A 20376-nucleotide genomic window follows, 5' to 3' on the forward strand; every position below is an offset into this window, starting at 1 on the left:
ATGTGTAGAAATTGAAACTGAGTTAGTACTCACTGTCCCAAGCCCTTCATTCTTTGCCCCTCATCTTCATATGTAGCAAAACATAAACTAACATATACTCTTCAACCATGTGAAAAAATATAATCTCATACATTTTCACAACTCACTTGCTGTCTGGATCATTCATTCCTCGTAATTAGGAAAAGCTTCTTGAAGCAATAGGAACAGCATCTAGTATTATAATACTTTAGCAGAGTGGACACTTGATAAATATGCTATTAAAAAGATAATACCACAGTACTTAGCAATTTTTTTTCTACAATTGCATAGTGTACAGCATAAAAATAAAATTACCTGCACTTATGGCTTTACGACTTCCCTGGTGGCTCAGACGGTAAAGGGTCTGCCTACAATGTGGGAGCCCCTGGTTCGATCCCTGGGTTGGGAAGATCCCCTGGGGAAGGAAATGGCAACCCACTCCAGTATTCTTGCCTGGAAAATCCCATGGACGGAGGAGCCTGGTTGGCTACTGTCCATGGGGTCAGAAAGAGTTGGACACGACTGAGTGACTTCACTTCATGGCTTTACTTAAATATACCATTTAGATGGTGATAAGTGCTTAACAATATAAAATAGGGTAATGTGGTAGTGTTACTAGGTAGAGAGGGCTTCCTTAGCTCAGATGGTCTGGAGAGGTCTCTCTGAGGAACTGTCATGTGAGTCTGAGAACAGAATAATGCAGATGAGAAAGCGTGTGTGTGTGTGTGACTGTGACTGTGTATGTAAGTTGCTGTGTGTGTTTGTGTAAGTTGCTCAGTCGTGCCCAACTCTTTTCCACTCTATGGAGTGTAGGTCACCAGGCTCCTTTGTCCATGGAATTCTCCAGGCATGTATACTGGAGTGGGCTGCCATTCCCTCCTCCGAGGAGAAAGCCTGATGAGGTGGCAAAAGAGCATTTCAATGGAAAGAAACAGTAAGTGAAAAGCCCGAGCTGGGAATGAGCTCGATGTGATGGCAGGTTAGAATGATAGCTAGTGAGGCCAGGTTCTGGTAAATGAAAAGGAAAGTGACAAGAGATGAGATTGAAGAAGTAGGCAGGCAAATAGCCACATCTTGTAGGGCATGGAAGGCCATGGTAAGGAATTAGTTTAATCTATGTGCAATGAGAAGCCACTGCTATACCATCCAAATTAAACCAGCCACAGTGATAGGATAAATTTACTCTGAACCATTTATATTTCCTGGTTTCTCTATCTTCGATTCTTATCATCAGGAGTATATTTATAGAAACTGGGTTAAAGGTGTTTGTCATTCAATTGTATCCAACTCTTTGTGACCCTGTGGACTGTAGCCTGCCAGGCTCCTCTGTCCATGGAATTTTCCAGACAAGAATACTGAATACTGGAGTGAGTTGCATTTCCTTCTTCAGGGGGAATCTTCCTGACCCAGGGATGGAACCTCCATCTCCTGTACTGCAGGCAGATTCTTTACCACTGGGGTTAAAGGTAGAGTTTTTTATATTAAAATTATTTTATATAATGTGGCTAAATTTGGGACTAAAATGATGTATATAATTCCACAGAATTATTAACTATTACATTAATTACACTTTTACTAACACAATGAAATAATTTTTATTATTCCTTCAATTTGTTTTCCATTTTCCAGACTATACTAGAATAGAGTTCTTTGGAAAATGAAGTATTTTAATTCTATTTCTAGATAAAATCCAGAAAAATAGATTTAAAGTTAAAATCAGACCAAGCAGTTTTATAAAGCTCATTTATTTGCGAAACTATTGTGACCAAATTTCAAAACAGAAAAGAACTGCTGTCCAAGACACTAACAGTGTTTCAGAGGGAACTGACTTAAATAAAGTGCTTCTTTCCCCTCTTTTGGGGGGTCCAGGAAATGAAAGATAGGCTAGAGAGTCCAACTAAGTAGGTTACAATTATCTCAACTTGATCTTCATCAAATTCCTAAAAGGGTGATTCAGCTACCTATGAAGCAGAGTATCAGCAAGTGGCTAGAACAAGGAGACAGAGGAAATGAGACAAGCTCCTGTGAACACTTTATACCAATGCTTGCAGCACTTTTGATTTTTAGGGGTGAATAAACTCAGTTAAGTGGAAATTATTTTTAACCATTTTCTGTCAATCTTCCTCAGGTAGAGATAATTTACAGAACAGAAGGTTGGACTGGAGTTACATCAAGATTCTTAATATGGTGGTGTAATATTTCTAAGACAGACTACTTTGTAGACTGAATGCTTGGTTAATTTGTTAAAAAAAAAAAAAAAAAAAAAGAATAGCTAGTCCATGTTGTAAAAATTCTGTTGCTCTCATTTTGATCCTTGAAAAAGCCTTTCTTGACAAGAAATAAACAGCTACACTTATTTACCTTTATTTACCAAAGATATTTACCTCTAATTCTAAGAACATAAAATGCTTAAAAATAATCTATAGAACTACCATATGATAGTTTAAATAAAAAGTAAAAACTAAAATTAGTTTCTATAAAATAGATATAAATGATTTTCTCCTATCAAGTTTAAAACAAAGAACCAGAGTCATAAATAATTCTACCTTGCCAGAGGCACAGCTATTTCTTTATACTGACTGTCGAGTATCTAATTTAATTAGAGGTATTAAACTCCATGCTGAGGTCAACAAGCCTTAATTCCTTCAATATTACACTTCAACCAGTGCTCATTAATGTGTCTACTGAATGGATTAACACACCTAAAGATATATGTACAAAGGAAAGGGGGACAACCTAATGATATCCAATTGTTCATTTGTAATAGGACACATGTTCTAGGCCTCAACTTATTACCACTAATGTGGAATTTATTAAATTCAGGAGAAAAAATACCAATACAGAAAGTGATTTTTTTATTAAGGAGAACTGGTATAAGACAACTAGTTTCTATGATGAAGTTTAAGCATTTAACCTTTTATTAAAAAGAAATTGATACTATAATAGAGCTAAAATATAAGCTTGTTACTTAGAAAAATCTTACATACTAGGACTCTGAAGAGCACTGAGCAGAGAAAATAGGTAAAAGGAAATCTCATATAGAGAGCAATAAATATAAAGCTTTTTTGATATCTATGAAAAGAACATTTAGAATAATTTATACTGAATTATATAACGGGGTAAATTTTTCCTCTCTACTGAATTAAGTGAAATATTGCATCAATTTAGTTCCACCTTGATAGAGTAGATTTTGTTTAAGATTACTTAAATTACTACTGGAAGAGAACTATACCTTCCAAAATGATATCACTTTATTACATATTGTTTATAATTTTGACAGGTTTTGTTTTTATATGGTATTTTGTTTTTATATGTGAAAGAAGTGATATTTTGAAGATTTTTCACTACAACAAACAAACAAACTCCTAAAATGCTTTAGGTTAAAAAAGCCTATCTAGCCAGGATAATTTTCTTCAATAAAACAGGTATAGTTACTTTAGCAACTAACATAACAGCATGCTTACATTATAAATTTTAAAATGATAAACATATGCTTACATTTTTATTTTTTTCTACCTATCTACCTACCTATTTATATATTTATCCTGGCTGCACCACACAACATGTGAGATCTTAGTTCCCTGACCAGGAATTGAACCGGTGCTCCTGCTTTGGAAGTGCAGAATCTTAACCACTGGACCACTATGGAAGTCCCCTGTATTTTTAAAAGTTATAATACTTCTTACATTTCAGTACTAAACAACTGGGAAATTATGCCATGTATCTGCCTGCATTTTTTTTTTTTTAATAATTTGGGAGAAAAAACCCACTAAATAATTAGAAAAAAATACCTGTCCTATTCCACTTGGTAAATTGTTAAAATATACAATTTTACATGTCTAATTAATTAACTTAAAAGGAGAGAAAAACTAAAATTTCTGTCTAAGGTGTTGTGTCAGCAAAATCATGGACCAAGGAATTGTTTCTTTAGAGATGCTGAAAAAACACAATCTTATATACAGAAAACCCTGATTCTACAATAAAATCTGTTAGAACTAATATATGAATTCAACAAATACAAAATTAACACACAAAAAGCTGCATTTTTAACAGAAGAGGAAATTGTAAAAACAATTCAATTTTTAACACATTAAAAGAATAAAATATTAGCATAAATTTGAGGAGGAGAAAGATGTTGAAAACTACAAAATATTGCTGAAAAAATATGAAAGACTACATAAAAAAATGGAAACATTTCCCATATTCATGGATTGAATATTATTAAAATGACTACTAAAGTGATCTAAAGAGTCAGTGCAATCCTACTGAAATCCCAACAAGGTTTTTCACAGAAATAGAAAAACCAATCTTAAAATTCATACAGAATCTCAGGTGACTATGAATAATAAAAACAATCTTGAAAAAGAGGAATGAAGTTGTAGAATTCTTATTACTTGATTTCAAAACTTACTCCAAAGCTATAGTAATTAAAGCATTAATTAAAGCAAAAGGACATTCAGACCAATGGAATAGAATAGGGAGTTCAGAAAGTTTTACATAGATGACCAACTGATTTTTGACAAGGGTGCCAAGACCACTCACTAAAGGAATGCGTAGTCTTTTAAACAAACATTAGTGCAACAAATGAATAGCCACATGTAAAGGAATGAACCAGACTTGTACCTCATACTCTACACAAAAAAATAACTAAAAATGGATCCAAAACATAAACATAAAAGCAAAAATTAAAATACTCTTAGAAGAAAACACATAGGAAAATATTCACGACATCAGCTTTAGCAATGAATTCTTGGATTCAGAAGCAACAAAAGAGAACATAGATAAACAACTCCATCAAAATAAAACTTCTGTGCATCAAAGGACACTATCAAGAGAGTGAAAAGACAACCCACAAAATGGGAGAAAGTATTTGCTAGTTATATATGTGATAAGACAGTAACACCTAAAATATATAAAGAACTCCAATAACATAACCAGAAAATTACAAGCAACCTAATTTAAAAAATGGGTGGAAGGAAAAAAAAAAAGGGTGGAAGAGCTGAATGGACATTTCTCCAAAGAAGATATACATATGGCCAATAAGCACATGAAAAGATGCACATCATTATTCAAAAGGGAAATGAAAGTCAAAACCACAGACAGTATAACACTCTGCACCTATTAGGATTAGCTGATAACAAGTAATGGCAAGGATGCAGAAAAACTGGAACTTTTGTGCACTGGCTAGTGGAAACGTTAAATGGCACAGTCAGTTTGGAAAACAGCTGGACAGTTCCTCAGAAAGCCAAACATATAATTTCCATGTTACCCAGCAATTCCACTTATTAGTCTATACACCTAAAAGAACAGAAAATAGGAATTCAAACAAAACCTGCATGACAATGTTCACTGCAGCATTATTCACAATAGCTAAAAAGTGGAAACAACCCAGTATCTATCAATAGATATATGGACAAACAAAATGCACATACATATCGTGGGATACTATTCAGTCATAGAAAGGATGAAATTCTGACATGCTTCAACATCAATGAAGCTTGAAACTATTATGCTAAATGAAATCAGACACAAAAGGATAAATACTATATTATTCCAACTTATTATATAAGATATCTAGAATTGGAAAATTAAAAGAGAAAGAAAGCAAATTAGAAGTTACTAAGGGCTGGGTGTAGGTGGTAATGAAGAGTTACTGTTAATGGATACAGAGTTCTGTTTGGGAGGATAAAGTTCTGAGATTTCCAGTTTCCAGCCTGGCAAGTAAGAACAGAAGTTAACACACTGTCCTACCAACAAGTAAAAAGCTGAACAACTGAAAATTCAACTATAGTACTCTTCTTAGATCAGAGAAGTGAGGTCATAGGGAAAATATGCAAAAAAAAAACCCCCAAATTGGATAGGCAAATATGATGAATAACAATTTAACAGAGCAGAAACCTCTGCAGGAACCAGTGCCAGAGCAGGAAAACCTGAGTTGTTGTTGAAGAACTGCTGGAGACTCAGTGTAAATAAGAGTGACAGAATGAAGATCAAAACCAGAGTAAGATATGGCAGGGATATGGGAATTACAACTATGATTAATATGCAAAGGGCACTAATGGAAAAAATAACATGCAAGAACAGATGGATAATATAAGGATAGAGATGGACATTCTCAGAAAGAAAAAAATGATGCTAGAGATAAAAAAGAACAATGTAAGTAAAATGAGGAAAGCCTCTGATGGGCTCATTTGTAAACTGGACAAGGCTGAAGAAAGAATCTCTGAGCGTGAGGATATAACAACAGAAATTTCTGAAACTAAAAAGCAAAGAGAAAAAAAACCCTGAAAAAAACCTCCCAATATCCAAGAACTGTGAGACAACTACAAAAAGTGTAAAATTTATGTGTAAGAGGAAAGAAAGAAATAGAAGCAACAGGATGGAGAATTGCCCCAAATTAATGTTAGACACCAAATAACAGATCCAGGAAGCTCAGAGAACACTAGCAGGATAAAAGGCCCCCAAACTACATCTAAGCATATCACATTCAAACCTCAGAAAATAACAGATGAAAAAGCCTTGGGAGAAGCCAGAAGGAGGAAAAACATTTTACCTATGGAGAAGCAAAGATTAAAAATTACATCTGACTTCTCTTAAGAAATGAAAGGAGGAACAGAATAGAATAAAATATTTAAAGGGCTGAGACAAAACTACTAATCTAGAATTCTATACCCTGTGAAATTATCCTTCACTAGTAAAGGAGAATAAAGACATTTTCAGACAACAGAAACTGAGGGAATTTGTTGCCAGCACACCTGCCTTATAAGAAATACCTTTTCAGAGAGAAGGGAAATGATACACGATAGAAATTTGGATTTGCATACAGAAAGGAAAAGCATCAAAGAATCAATAACCTGTGGCGGATTCATGTTGATGTAAGGCAAAACCAAAAAAAAAAAAATCGTAAGAGAAAAAAAAAGAATAACCGAAGGCAAAATAAAAACTTATTTTTCTTATTCTTAATTGATCTAACACATAATAGTTTAAGGTAATAAATGGCAACAATGTATTTGATAATGTATGCTTATATATATAAGAGCTTCCCTGGTGGCTCAGACAGTAAAGGATCTGCCTGCAATGCAGGGGACCTGGGTTCGATCTCTGGGTCAGGAAGATCCCCTGGCAAAGGGAATGGCAACCCACTTCAGTATTCTTGCCTGGAGAATTGCATGGACAGAGGAGCAGTGGGCTACAGTCCATGGGGTTGCGAAGAGTAGGATGCTACTGAGTGCCTAACACACTCATCTATATACACGGTTAAGTAAAAGTGAAATGAATGATACTGCAATGACACAGGGATAGGAGGGAAAAATTGGGCATATAGGTACTTTTAGTGAAGCATCATGTGTTATTTGAAAGAGGATTTAGTTATAAATGAATAGTACAAACTCTAGGGCAAGAACTGGAAAACAGTTTTTAAAAAAAGCACAAATGATATGCCAAGAGAAGAGAGAAATGGAATCATTAAAATGCTGTTATAACCACAAATGGCAGGAAAAAAATGTAAAGTACAAGATCAAAGAACAAGAGTAACAAATAGAAAATAATAACAAACATGGTAAATATTAGTCCAATTATATTAATAATCACTTTAAATGTCAATGATTCAAATACATAGAGACTGTCAGAGTGGATTTAAAAAAAAAGCCCTAACTATACGTTGTCTACAAGAAATCAACTTTAAATATAGAGACACATACAGATTCAAAGTAAACAGATGTAGAAAGATATACCATGATACCACCAATAAGAAAGCAGGAGTAGCTATACTAATTTCAGAGACAGCACACTTCAGAGCAAGGAAGATAACCCATGATAAAGGGGGGCATAACCTAATGATAAAGAGGTCAATATTTCAAGAAAACATAACCAATCCTAAGGTGTATGTACCTAACAACAGGGTGTCAAAATATGTGAGGCAAAAACTGACAGCACTGCAAGGAAAACAGAAGAATCCACTATTATAGTTGGAGACTTTAATACCCCTCTCAGGAAAGGAGAGATCTAGCAGGCAGAAAATTGGTAAGGATATAGTTGAACTTAACAGCTTCATCAATCAAGTGAGTATAATTGACATTTATAGACTATTTCATTCAACAATAGCAGATTACACATTCTTCCCAGACTCGCACACAACATTCACCAGATAGACTATACTTGGGCCATAAAACACACCTTAACAAATTAAAAAAATAGAAATCATATGATGTCTGCTCTTAGACCACAATGGAATTAAACTAGAAATCAATAACAAAAAGATAGCTGGTAAAGCCCCAAATGCTTGGAAATTAAACAGCACAGTTCTAAGCAACACATAGGTCAAAAAATATTTTGAAATAAATGGAGAAGTTCTGAAAATCAATGTTTGTGATGGCTGTACCACACTGTAAATGTACTTTATGACAAAGAACTGTACATATTAAAATGATTAAAATGATAAATTTTGTTTTATATACATATTTTACCACAATAAAAATTTCTGTGCTTATAAATGAAACTATTAGTATTTAAGGTTTAATCCCTCAATATACTCTAATATATCTAATATTTAAAAATTTCACCATTTAGAGTATAATTTTAATTAGAACTCAACCATTTAACTATTCTTAAATGGTGTTAACACATTTCCAAAATTAATTTTGCTATGATAATGGATTGTTAAACATCCATTTCAGATTCTTCTTAAATAATTAAGGAAGACCTTTGTGACTGCTGTGAAGAAAATAAGAAATCTTAATTTAAGACATTGCTATAAAGGTTGCAAAAATACAACTTCAAGTACCTTATAACCATCAGGTTTAATATATTGAAGTAAAAATATCCTACATAAGTTTCTTTAAAAATTTTTCAACAAAAAATGATATACTTTGTTCTGCTCTTATGTTTGCAATTGAAGATACTACTAATTTTAGACTCTGCTCTGGGGTTTAAAAGTTGTATCCACGGTTCTGTGAAAACGAGGATCACTGACAAGTTCTTAATGATTACAATAATTTATCTTTTTGCATTATACCCATAATTGTCTCTAATTTGGGTATGGCTTATTTTTATACAGATTTAAAATGAGAAGATGGAAGAAAGTGCTTAATTGAAGTTTTACACCAACCCAACTCTACCATTTTCTTGTCAGTATTTATGTCTCATTCTGTATTACTAGAAGCTATATGCTAAGATATTCTATAGAAAATCTGTGACTAAATATACTTATCTTCCTAAGCATCAATTACCTATACCTTTACTATTCATTCCAATCTAATTAGCACCCATATATTAGTTATTCTAACCATTACTCATTTAGTAGGCAATTTCCAACAGTATTCTAAAATGTAAACAAAAAACATCAACGGTATTAATTCAATCTTATAAAGTATTTGAGAGGAATTCGGAAGTTCCTTTTCAAAAGAGTATAAGTGTGAAACTGTTTTCATAGGTTATTAATGAACTGTGATGAGCTCTGATATTAACTAACATAAGAGTATTGAGTAAAATGGTCTACCGTATTAAGCAGGTTACATTCAGCAGTGGTTTTGAATAAACTGAGGGATAGGAAAAAAAGAAGATGAAAGAAATGGTGGACAAGGTTTCACTTGAAAAATGTGTTTCTCCCTAAAAACACCAAACATGGATTGAGCACACACAATTTTATTCCAGGGTATGTCTGTGGTCACTAGAATGATGTTTGAATGCTGGCGTCAGCTACAGCAAAATGGTGGTGTAGGTTTTAAAAGACATGGGCCACTAAAACCATTTCACTGTACCTCTCATAAATCCTAAGGCAGTAAAATCTATTTTAATGAATTAAGACTTATTTTATCTGCTATATTAATTTTAGTTAAAGTTTATTATAAAGCACATTTTAAATGCTTTATAATAATTTACATTTTCATTTTTTCCCTTTCCCTCAATCAATATAAATGTTACATCCATCTCTGTGTGGGGACGTGAATTATAATTTCACCAATCTGAACATATATAGTAGTTTTTCAAATGCCCATTTTCTTGAAGGCAAATGCTTTTTTAAGACTATAACCGTCAATCATATCATTAAGGAAAACAGTTTACTGTGCAACAGTTTTTTACTGTTTTTTAAAACAGTACTAGGTGAAGAACAAAGTACTCAGAAATAGCTCTTAATCAATTAGATTTACTTGCTCACATATTTTACTAAGATTCTAACTCTGAGCACTTTTTTCCTTAGCACTTACTTTTTTGGTCAAAGAGTCATCAGAATCTGAAGGCATTCTTGTTGACACATGAAATATTACTTCAACTGTAGAGGTAGCAAAATATGGTGTGGTCAATCCAGTGCTTTTATTTTTTTGTAGTCCTCCCATGAAACCACAATGGTTTGTAAGATTTACCTAGAAGCAATGAAAAGACACATAATGTTTATTAACAAAACCAAACTAAACTCACTATGGAGAAAGGCTCAAGTCTCTCACTTTGCAAAAAATATGGGGAATGAAGTCTTTTGCCTACTACCAACCATGGCTTGTCCCAGAATTATTAGTTAGAACTATTCTATACCCTGGTAGATCTTCTTAAGTATCTGAAGATCTCTAATTAGTAGGAACTAATTAGCAAAAGAATCAACTGCTGAGCGCAGCCCACCAGGTTGTTAGGCTGCTGTTGCTGCTAAGTCGCTTCAGTTGTGTCCGACTCTGTGCGACCCCACAGATGGAAGCCCACCAGGCTCCCCCGTCCCTGGGATTCTCCAGGCAAGAACACTGGAGTGGGTTGCCATTTCCTTTCTCCAATGCCTGAAAGTGAAGTTGCTCAGTTGTGTCCGACTAGTAGTGACCCCGTGGCCTACAGCCCACCAGGCTCCTCCATCCATGGGATGTTGTTAGGCTATTAGGTGTTAAATTGTAAAGGCTGTAGGGGAGACATCAAGGGCAAAGAGTAAAAACCAAGTGGCAAAAATCAAGACTGGAAATGATCTGGGGAAAAGTTTAAAACAACAACAACAACAACAACAACAGTAATTTCAGTTTGATTAAATAATTACTTTGGTGTGACATATTTATTCATCAAAACTGGCTGCCTAATTATTAGTACCTATCATAGCCCAGAACAAAAATACAAAAATGTACACTTCAAATGCATTAAAAAATCTTCAAATTAATCTGTGCAAAGACTTTTAAATCTCTTTTTCCCAATTATGATATATTTACTATCAGGGTCATTTCACTGGACTTATTCGATGCACATACCAGTAACTTGCTCATTGAAGAAAACCAAAGAAAATACTGTAAAGAAAAAACCAAAACTTAAACATGGCTTGTATCTCTCCATTCAGAGAAAACAGCTATATATATGCTTGTAAAAAACAAAATATAAATAAGCGCAAAGTAGACAGAGGATGAGACGGCTGGATGGCATCATCGACTCGATGGATGTGAGTTTCAGTGAACTCTGGGAGTTGGTGATGGACAGGGAGGCCTGGGGTGCTGCAATTCACGGGGTCGCAAAGAGTCGGACATGACTGAGTGACTGAACTGAACTGAGAGACTTTCAAAAGCAAATTTCTGCATATTTGAACTAAACATATCTCTACTAGCAGTATATTTTACTAATGGCTGAATGTATAAATAACAAGTTAGCTGTCATTCCATTACCATAAGATTTCCTCATTTATAATGTTTTAAATTTATTTTTAACTCAGTAATACATTCACACAATTAAAAGTTCAAAAGCTACGTTAGTATTTTTTCTTCCATATTTCTCATCTCAGGCTACTCAGTTTCACTCTAACAAAGCAATCTCTTAAGTATGCTTCCAAAAATGTTCTCTATATACAATTAAATTTTAAAGGTATGTATGTGTGCGTGCACACACATACAACATAGATATACAATGTTCTGCAACTTGCCTTAGCGCACTTAAAACTTCTTGAAAAATACTCCTTATTAGTAACAGCCTAGTCATCTTTTTGTTTTTATGACTTCACAGAAGTCCCTTTTCTTGATGTACAATAATTTAGTGCCCTACTTGAAGGATATTTAGACTTTCCCAGTCTTTTGCTATTACAGTCAATGCTGCACTGGATAACACTGAACACATATCATGCTGCGTTTGTGAAAGTAGATCTGTAGGACAGTCAAAAGTGGAAATGTAAGTCAAAGGACATGTGCATTTCTGATTTTGAAACCCACTACCAAATTGCTCCCTGTAGATTGTACCAACAGTTGCATGAGTGTTTCCCTCATATGCTCTCAAATATATTATCAAAATGTATGACCTCTGCTGATAGGTTACAAAAATGATATTTTAAGTGTACATTTTTGTTGTTTTCTTTTAGTGAGAAAGTTAGTTTCAAGTCAATTTTCTAAGTACATAAGGAGAAAGTATAAGTTTAGCGCTCCTTGCTATAAAAGTTTTGTGACGTGCAGATCTCTATTTTTTAATTAAATGTTTTATCTGGAGATTAATTATAGATTCTACAAAGTTCTAAGAAATAACAGAAAGAGATCTTATGTACCCTTTGCTCAGATTCCCCCAATGCAGAACCATATTATAACCAGGATTCTGATATTGATATGATTGAGACAACATTTTCATCACCACAAGGATTCCCCGTGTTGCCCTGTTACATGACCCACACCCACTTCCCCCCTACCCCACCTCCTTCTTAATGCCTGGCAATCACTAACTTGTTCTTTACTACTAAAACTGTCATTTCAAGAATGTTATGTAAGTGGATTACATGGCATGTAACTTTTCCAAGTGTTTGGAGGTTTTCCCATTATTTCTCTGTTAATGATTTCAAGTTTGATCCTATTGTAGTTGGAACACACCTTATATGATTTCGACACCTTAAAATGTGAAGTTTCTTTTAATGGTTCATACATTGTCTATCTTGGCATATGTTCCTCAGACAATGAAAATGTTATGATATTGCTGGTGGAGTGTTTTATATAAATGTTCATTAGGTCCTATTGGTTGCTGGTGGTGTTGAGACCCTCTATACACTTGCTGATTTTCTCTCTACTTCTCTCAGTTGTTGAGAGAGGGGTAAAGTCTCCATTTTTTGGTGAATCTGCCTATTTCTTCTTTTGGTTCTATAAGCTCTGCTTCACATATTTTGCAGTTCTGTTGTTTGCTGCACACATGTTTAGGATTTTTAAGTCTTCTTAGTGGACTGACCCTTTTATCATTGTTATAGAATGTGCCTTATCTCTGATAATTTTCTCTGCTCTGAAGCCTACCTTATTTAATATAAATTCAGTCACTCTGGCTTTAAGATTTGCATAATATAATTTTTTCTGTCCATTTATTTTCTACCAGCCTGTAATATTATACTCGAAGTGAGTTTCTTTTACAATGCATATAAGTGAGTCATGTTCTTTAATCCACTCAGCCAATTTTTTTGGGAAAAAAATTTATCTATTTATTTGGCTGCCTTGGGTCTCAGCTGAAGCACATGGGATCTTTCAGCATGCTAGCTCTTTGCTGTGGTTTGCAGGTGTCTCTTGGAGAAGGCAATGGCACCCCACTCCAGTACTCTTGCCTGAAAAATCCCGTGGGCGGAGGAGCCTGGTAGGCTGCAGTCCATGGGGTCGCTAAGAGTCGGACACGACTGAGTGACTTCACTTTCACTTTTCACTTTCATGCATTGGAGAGGGAAATGGCAACCCACTCCAGTGTTCTTGCCTGGAGAATTCCAGGGACGGGGGAGCCTGGTGGGCTGCCGTCTATGGGGTCACACAGAGTCGGACACGACTGAAGTGACTTAGCAGCAGTAGCAGCAGCAGCAGGTTTCTCTCTCAAGTTGTAGTGTACAGGCTTTAGAACATGTGGGCTCAGCAGCTGCAGCACATGCATGGGCTTAGTTGCCCTGCAATATATGGGATCTTGGTTTCCTGCTGCTGCTGCTGCTAAGTCGCTTCAGTCATGTCCGACTCTGTGCGACCCCATAGACGGCAGCCCACCAGGCTACTCCATCCCTGGGATTCTCCAGGCAAGAACACTGGAGTGGGTTGCCATTTCCTTCTCCAATGCATGAAAGTGAAAAGTGAAAGGGAAGTCGCTCAGTCGTATCCAACTCTTAGCAACCCCGTGGACTTCAGCCTACAAGGCTCCTCCATCCACGGGATTTTCCAGGCAAGAGTACTGGAGTGGGTTGCCATTTCCTTCTCCCTGACCAGGGATCAAACCTGCTTCTCCTGCACTGGAAGGTGGATTCTTAACCATTGGAGCACCAGGGAAGTCCTGACTGCCAATTTCAATTGTTATATTTAGATCATTAATATTTCCTGTAATGACAGATACATTAGAGCATAAGCTCACCATTTTATTTTTTTGTTCTCTGCACATTTGCCCTTTTATTTTTTCTATTTCCTACGGGTTATTTGAAACATATTTTAGAACTCTGATTTTAGTTATCATTTTGAGCGTATCTTCTGTTATATGTTTCTTACTGGTTTATCTTGGTATTTATTAAACATACCTTATTACAGTCTACCGACGTTGTCATTTTACCAGTTTGAGTGAAACACAGAAACCTGTCACTTTATGTCCTTTAACCCTCCCCTGGTTTGTAATATAACTGCCATGAATATTTGCTTGGTGGTAGTGTTGTTTAGTTGCTAAGCTGTGTCTGACTCTTTTGCGACCAACATGGACTGTAGCCTGCAAAGCTCCTCTTCCATAGGATTTCCCAAGCAAGAATACTGGAGTGGGTTGCCATTTCCTTCTCCAGGGGATATTTCCAACCCAGAGATTGAACCCACGTCTTCTGATTTACAGGCAGATTCTTTAACACTGAGCCACATGGGAAGCCCAATTTCCAGTACACTATAGTTATATATGTGTTCTTTACATATATTTTCCCCTCACACCACAATTACTGCAGCCCACGTGCCTAGAGCCCAAGTTCTGCAACAAGAAAAGCTACTACAATGAGAAACCCATGCGACGCAATGTAGAGTAGTCCCTGTTAGACACAACTAGAGAAAGCCCACATATAGTAATGAAGACAGCACAGCCAACAATGAATAAATTAAAAATAAAAATTAAAAAAGTGGGTTCCTCCATTTATACATATTTATATATATATATTTATTATACATATTTACATATATATTTATACATTTATATATATTCTCCATTTTCTGTTAGCACATGTCTGCCTCACCATTTTACAATTTAAATAAACATACTAATTCAAATCTATTACAAACACCTCACTTCCCAGCTATAATTATTAACACAGACAAATTGGTTCAGGAACCTTGACATGAGCTGGTTGCTAGCATGACATAAACTGTAGCACCTTCCAATATTTCCTGCTTTGCAACTGGAGATACTCTCTCTCGGGAACATGCCCTCTTGAATAAACTGTCTCTTTTTTGGGTACCAAACCTTAGAGGGCAATGTAGACCTCAGGTGAGTGAGAGGTATACTTTAACAAAGATGAAGAACAGAAAAGGAGAGGCGAGAGACTGGTAGAAGGGTTCTCACACATTAATTTTAGTAAAGTTGAGGATCTAGAAACTTATCTCCTCATAACTAACCATACCAACATGGTCAGTCAGAACCCTTGGGACAGTCCTAGAATATTTATATCTTCATTTTAAGATCACTAGTCTAATGGTCATAATTGTGAGGAAAATCTGGATCTTTTAAGTCTATGAATTTAGTACACTCTGAGAATATATTATATGATAAAACAGTCAAAAGATTTCCTAAATCCCAATCGCTGCTGTCTTTGTAGATGAGATATAAGGCAGAAACAATAACAAATCCATTGTTAAGTTGCTGAGTCTCCTAAAATAATGCTTCTAAAGTAAACTAAAAGGAAAAAGAAAACTGCTGTTTCCAAATGAAAATAAAATGATATTTATATAATTTAGAAACAATACCTCCCAACCAAGACCAGCTACAAAATCTTCATATGCTTGACTTCCTCCTGTATTGGTGAGAATGGAATGTTTGTCTTCTTGTCCTTCAGCAACATAAAATACTGCAATCTTGTGTGTCTCTCGGCTATAAAACAAAAGATTTCACCATTCATTCAATCATTAATTTATCCAATAATAAACTTCTAAATATGGGGCAATAAAAAAGATGACAATGAATTAAACCTTATAATTTACAGAGAGAGATCTAAGTAACTATAAGTAAAAAATTCTGAAAGTTACAAAATTGTGATTTGGACAGAAGAAAAGCATGATTACTTCTGACTGAGAAATTAGACAGAAATTTAAAAGAGAAGGTAATATTAAGTTCGGTAAAGGCAACCAAGATTTGACAGATGAAGAAGAGACGGCATCCAGAAAGACACATAGGTGTGAGTGCACAAAGCATCCGAAGAGCTGCCTGTTGTACAATGTGGCTGAATCCCAGAGTTAGAGGGACTGTGTTTTAGAACTAAAACTAAGCAGGAGTACAGAGATGAATAAGAAATGATCCATTTCTCCAAATTACTTATAAGAAATTCATACATAAATACTATAAAACTTTATGAAATAACTGACAAATTCTGAGACATTTTAGTTTTAGTTCTCCCTAAAATTAAAAATGCTCCTAAAAGCAAACTTCTTGTATGAAATTTGGCTTTCCAAGATAACAATAAATGACTCAAGCAAACAACTATCACTGTACTTCTGATTCAAAGACACAAAGTAGAAAGTAAAGGAAATGGAAAAAGATGCTATGCAGACAGTAATCAAAAGAGCTGATGTTGCTATATTAGACTTTTAAATAAAAATGTTACAGGTAGTTCAGAGAGACATCTTAGGGTGAGGTGGGGGTTGGTTTGGGTACAAGGGATTCTTTTTTCCATTCTGTGTATTTATGTCATTAATCTGACAAGTCTCCCTCCTCCACATATGTCTGTCCCCATTCCCATATTTGTATGGTACAAGCAATAAAGACTAAAAAGCTATCAGAGCTAGTAAATGACTTCAGGAAGGATTTAGGATATAGTATCAACATACAAAAACCCAACTGTACTTTTATAAACAATGAACAATCCAAAAACAAAGAAAGCTATTTCTTTTATAATAGCATCAAAAACATACAATAATAAAAATGCTTAACAAAAATATTTTGTACTAACAAAAGTACAAAACTTAAATACTCTGAAAGCCACAAAATGTTTTTGAAGAAAAGTAAATATCTTAAAAAAAATCCCATATTCATGGACTTAAAAAACTTATTATGAAATTTACCAAATTGATTATAAATTTAATACAACTTTTACCAAAATCCTAGCTTCCCTTTTTTTGGAGAAGTTGATAAGCCAATTCTAAAATTCACAAGAAAATGCAAAAAATTCCAGAGTCAAAATAATCTTGAAAAGGAAGAATGAAATCAGAGGACTCATAATTCCCAGTCTTAAAGCCTGCTACAAAACTGTAGCAATCAATGGACCATGGTACAATCATGGAAGTAAAAGAAGTTCATTCCTGGCTGACTCTCTGTGACCCCCTGGACTGTAGCCTGCTAGGTGCCTCTGCCCTGGAATTCTCCAGGCAAGAATACTGGGGTAGGCAGCCATTCCCTTCTCCAGGGGATCTTCCCAACCCAAGGATCGAGCCTGGGTCTCCTGCATTGCAGGCAGACTCTTTACCACCTGAGCCACCAGGGAAGCCTGTGGTATTACCACAGCAGAGACATCTATATGTGGTCTTTTGTGACAGGATTTTTAGCACAGTGTTTGCAAAATTCATCTATGTTGCAGCATGTGTCAGCACTTCATTTCTTCTTATCCCTGAATAATACTAAATTTGTGAATGTACTACATTTTGTTTATTCATTCTTAAGTTGTTGGATATTTGCATTAGTTTCACTTCTCGGCTGTTATGAATAATGCTGCTGTAAACATTTGTGTCATTTTTTAATGGACAAAAAAGGCTTTTTGCAACAGTACCAAGCCAACTCAATAGGAGAAAAAAGTATTTTCAACAAATGGTCCTGAGGGAACTGGATATCTGTAATGCAAAACAATAAAGTTGGAATCTTACCTGACACCATATACAAAAATTAAAAAGCATCACAGACTCTGAATATAATGTCTAAAATTATAAAAATCTTATTAAAAAGTTCACAGAACTATAAAATGTCCATGTAAAAAATGACACGAATGTTTACAGCAGGATTATTCATAACAGCCAAGAAGTGAAACTAACGCAAATGTCCATCAATTTATGAATGAATAAACAAAATGCAGTATATTCACAAATGAGTATTATTCAGGGATAAGAAGAAATGAAGTGCTGACACACGCTGCAACATAGATGAATTCTGAAAACACAGTGCTAAGAAGCCCTCACAAAAGACCACATATGTTTGATTCCTATTATATTAAATATCCAGAATAGGCAAATCTATAGAGAAAGAAAGTAGATAAATGTTGTCTACAGCTGGTGAGTAGCGGGTAGTGTTCAGGGGTAATGGAGAATGACCAGTAATGGGAACAATGCTTCTTTTTGAAGGAAATACTCTAAAATTGCTGTGATAGCTGTCTATGAATATACTAAAAACATGTACACTTTGAGTGAACCTTATGGTATATGAATTACATCTCAAGAAAGATGTCAGAATTTAAGTTGGAAGTATGAAGTAAATTTAAGTTGGAAGTATGTGTAAATTCTGATCCTGGCATAAAGGGGACCTGTCAGTGTTCTCAATATTCCAGGTAAAGGGCTATCAGCTAGAACTCATAAATCACAATTAATAAAGTTGAGCAGAGTTATATAGAAATGTTCACCTATTACTAAGTCAAAAAGAGAAATACATGTGCCAAATAGGAAAATTTAGAAAATAAATCTTTAAAATGCAAAAGTAAAAGAGGAATCACTTTATATTATCTATGCCCTTTTAAAAATTTGTAAAAGTAGAGCTTGTTGTTGTTTGGTTGCCCAGTCGTGTCTGACTCTTTGCGACTCCATGGACTGCAGGCCTCTGTTGTGAAGAAGACCTTACCTGCCCTTTAACATCAGATGTTAATTTTTCACCATTCCTTCTTATTTTTCTACTTACTACTTCTACTAAAATACTTGGTATATATCGGATTGCCATTAAATTATTATGTGCCACAACAGTGAATGAAGTAAAAAAGATCAGAAAAAAATGAGTTTAGTGAACTTATAGGCACAAATATTCTATAATAAGTCCAGTACTGGCAAAATATTATGAGCTTACTATTGGAAAATTAAAAATGAAATATGCCAAGTTACAAGCACTCTGATTCCCTATATATACATTGCAATAGAAAGAATAAAAATAATTGAGATTTGAAATTTAAAAATATGGTAGTTCAACCATGCAGAATAGGAATGAGTTAATTTAGTCAAAGAAAACAGAGTATATATAAATGGTTGAAGAGATAAGACTATAAAGAAAGAATCTTTTCATTTTCCTTCTTCCTAATCCTGCAGACAAATAATCAGGTTTGTTTCCAGATTCTTGGCTTAAGAAGAAGCTCAAAGTTGCTGTACTATTTATCACATAATTAGAATGAATTTTTACTTGAACCTATTATGTCAGAAGAAGAAAGGGAAGTGGTTTCATTATTTAATTCTTATAAAAAAGCAAAATAAATGTCATGTGTTCATTTGGCATATAATATCAAAAAGAATCTATGCTGTCTCAGTGAAGATGTCCTCCATATACTCCAGCTATATATGAGAATGGAAGTGGTTTAGCAGGAGCCAAAAACTAGAAAAGCATAAGGTAATGTAAAACAACCACGAACAGCCAAGAATAGCCAAGATTGGCTGGTATGGCCTGAGTTCTAAAGAATCTGATCAGGCACTGGGAAGTCATTAAGGAATAAAATAAAAATTTTACATTAGAACAAGGTAATTTTAACATGACTTTTGAAGTCAGGGGAAAAGAACGTTTAAAGAGAGAACAGACACATGATAAAAACTAAATAAAAAGAAAAGAGAGAACAGACGACAGTATTGAATTTTTAGGAGATATAATACTCACGAGGTTTTTAGGGCAGAAACTATTCTGTATTATATTGTAACGGGGTATGTGCACTCAGTCGCTTCATTTGTGTCTGACTCTTTTGCGACCACATGGGCTACAGCCCACCAGGCTATAATCTGTGGGATTCTCCAGGCAAGAATACTGGAGTGGGCTGACACGCCCTCCTCCAGGGGATCATCCCGACCCATGTCTCTTGTGTCCCCTGCACTACAGGTGGATTCTCCACTGCTGAGCCATGGGGGAAGCCTGCACGGTATGCGTGTGTCACCATACCTTTATTAAATCTCATTATCTCATACAATATACGATGCCAAGGGTGAACTCCAACATAAAATTCAGTTAATATATCAACATTGGGTCATCATTTTAACAAATGTACCACAATGATATAATGTAAAAATAACTACATGTTAC

General features: G+C 34.9%; 1 protein-coding gene across 7 annotated transcripts in view; it reads right to left on the bottom strand.

Moving 5' to 3' along the window:
* The window catches only part of RALGAPA1 (Ral GTPase activating protein catalytic subunit alpha 1), a 200128-nt gene that overhangs the window by 34883 nt on the left and 144869 nt on the right, over positions 1-20376 (bottom strand). For all 7 annotated transcript variants that reach the window (XM_069558714.1, XM_069558708.1, XM_069558712.1 and 4 more), the window contains 2 exons: positions 15882-16005; positions 10224-10379 (listed from right to left, as the gene is read on the bottom strand). In XM_069558714.1, coding sequence (XP_069414815.1) covers positions 10224-10379; positions 15882-16005 — 280 coding nt within the window. The remainder of the gene's footprint in view (positions 1-10223; positions 10380-15881; positions 16006-20376) is intronic.

The sequence above is a fragment of the Ovis canadensis genome, chromosome 18, assembly GCF_042477335.2.
Source record: "Ovis canadensis isolate MfBH-ARS-UI-01 breed Bighorn chromosome 18, ARS-UI_OviCan_v2, whole genome shotgun sequence".
NCBI classification, from domain to species: Eukaryota; Metazoa; Chordata; class Mammalia; order Artiodactyla; family Bovidae; genus Ovis; species Ovis canadensis.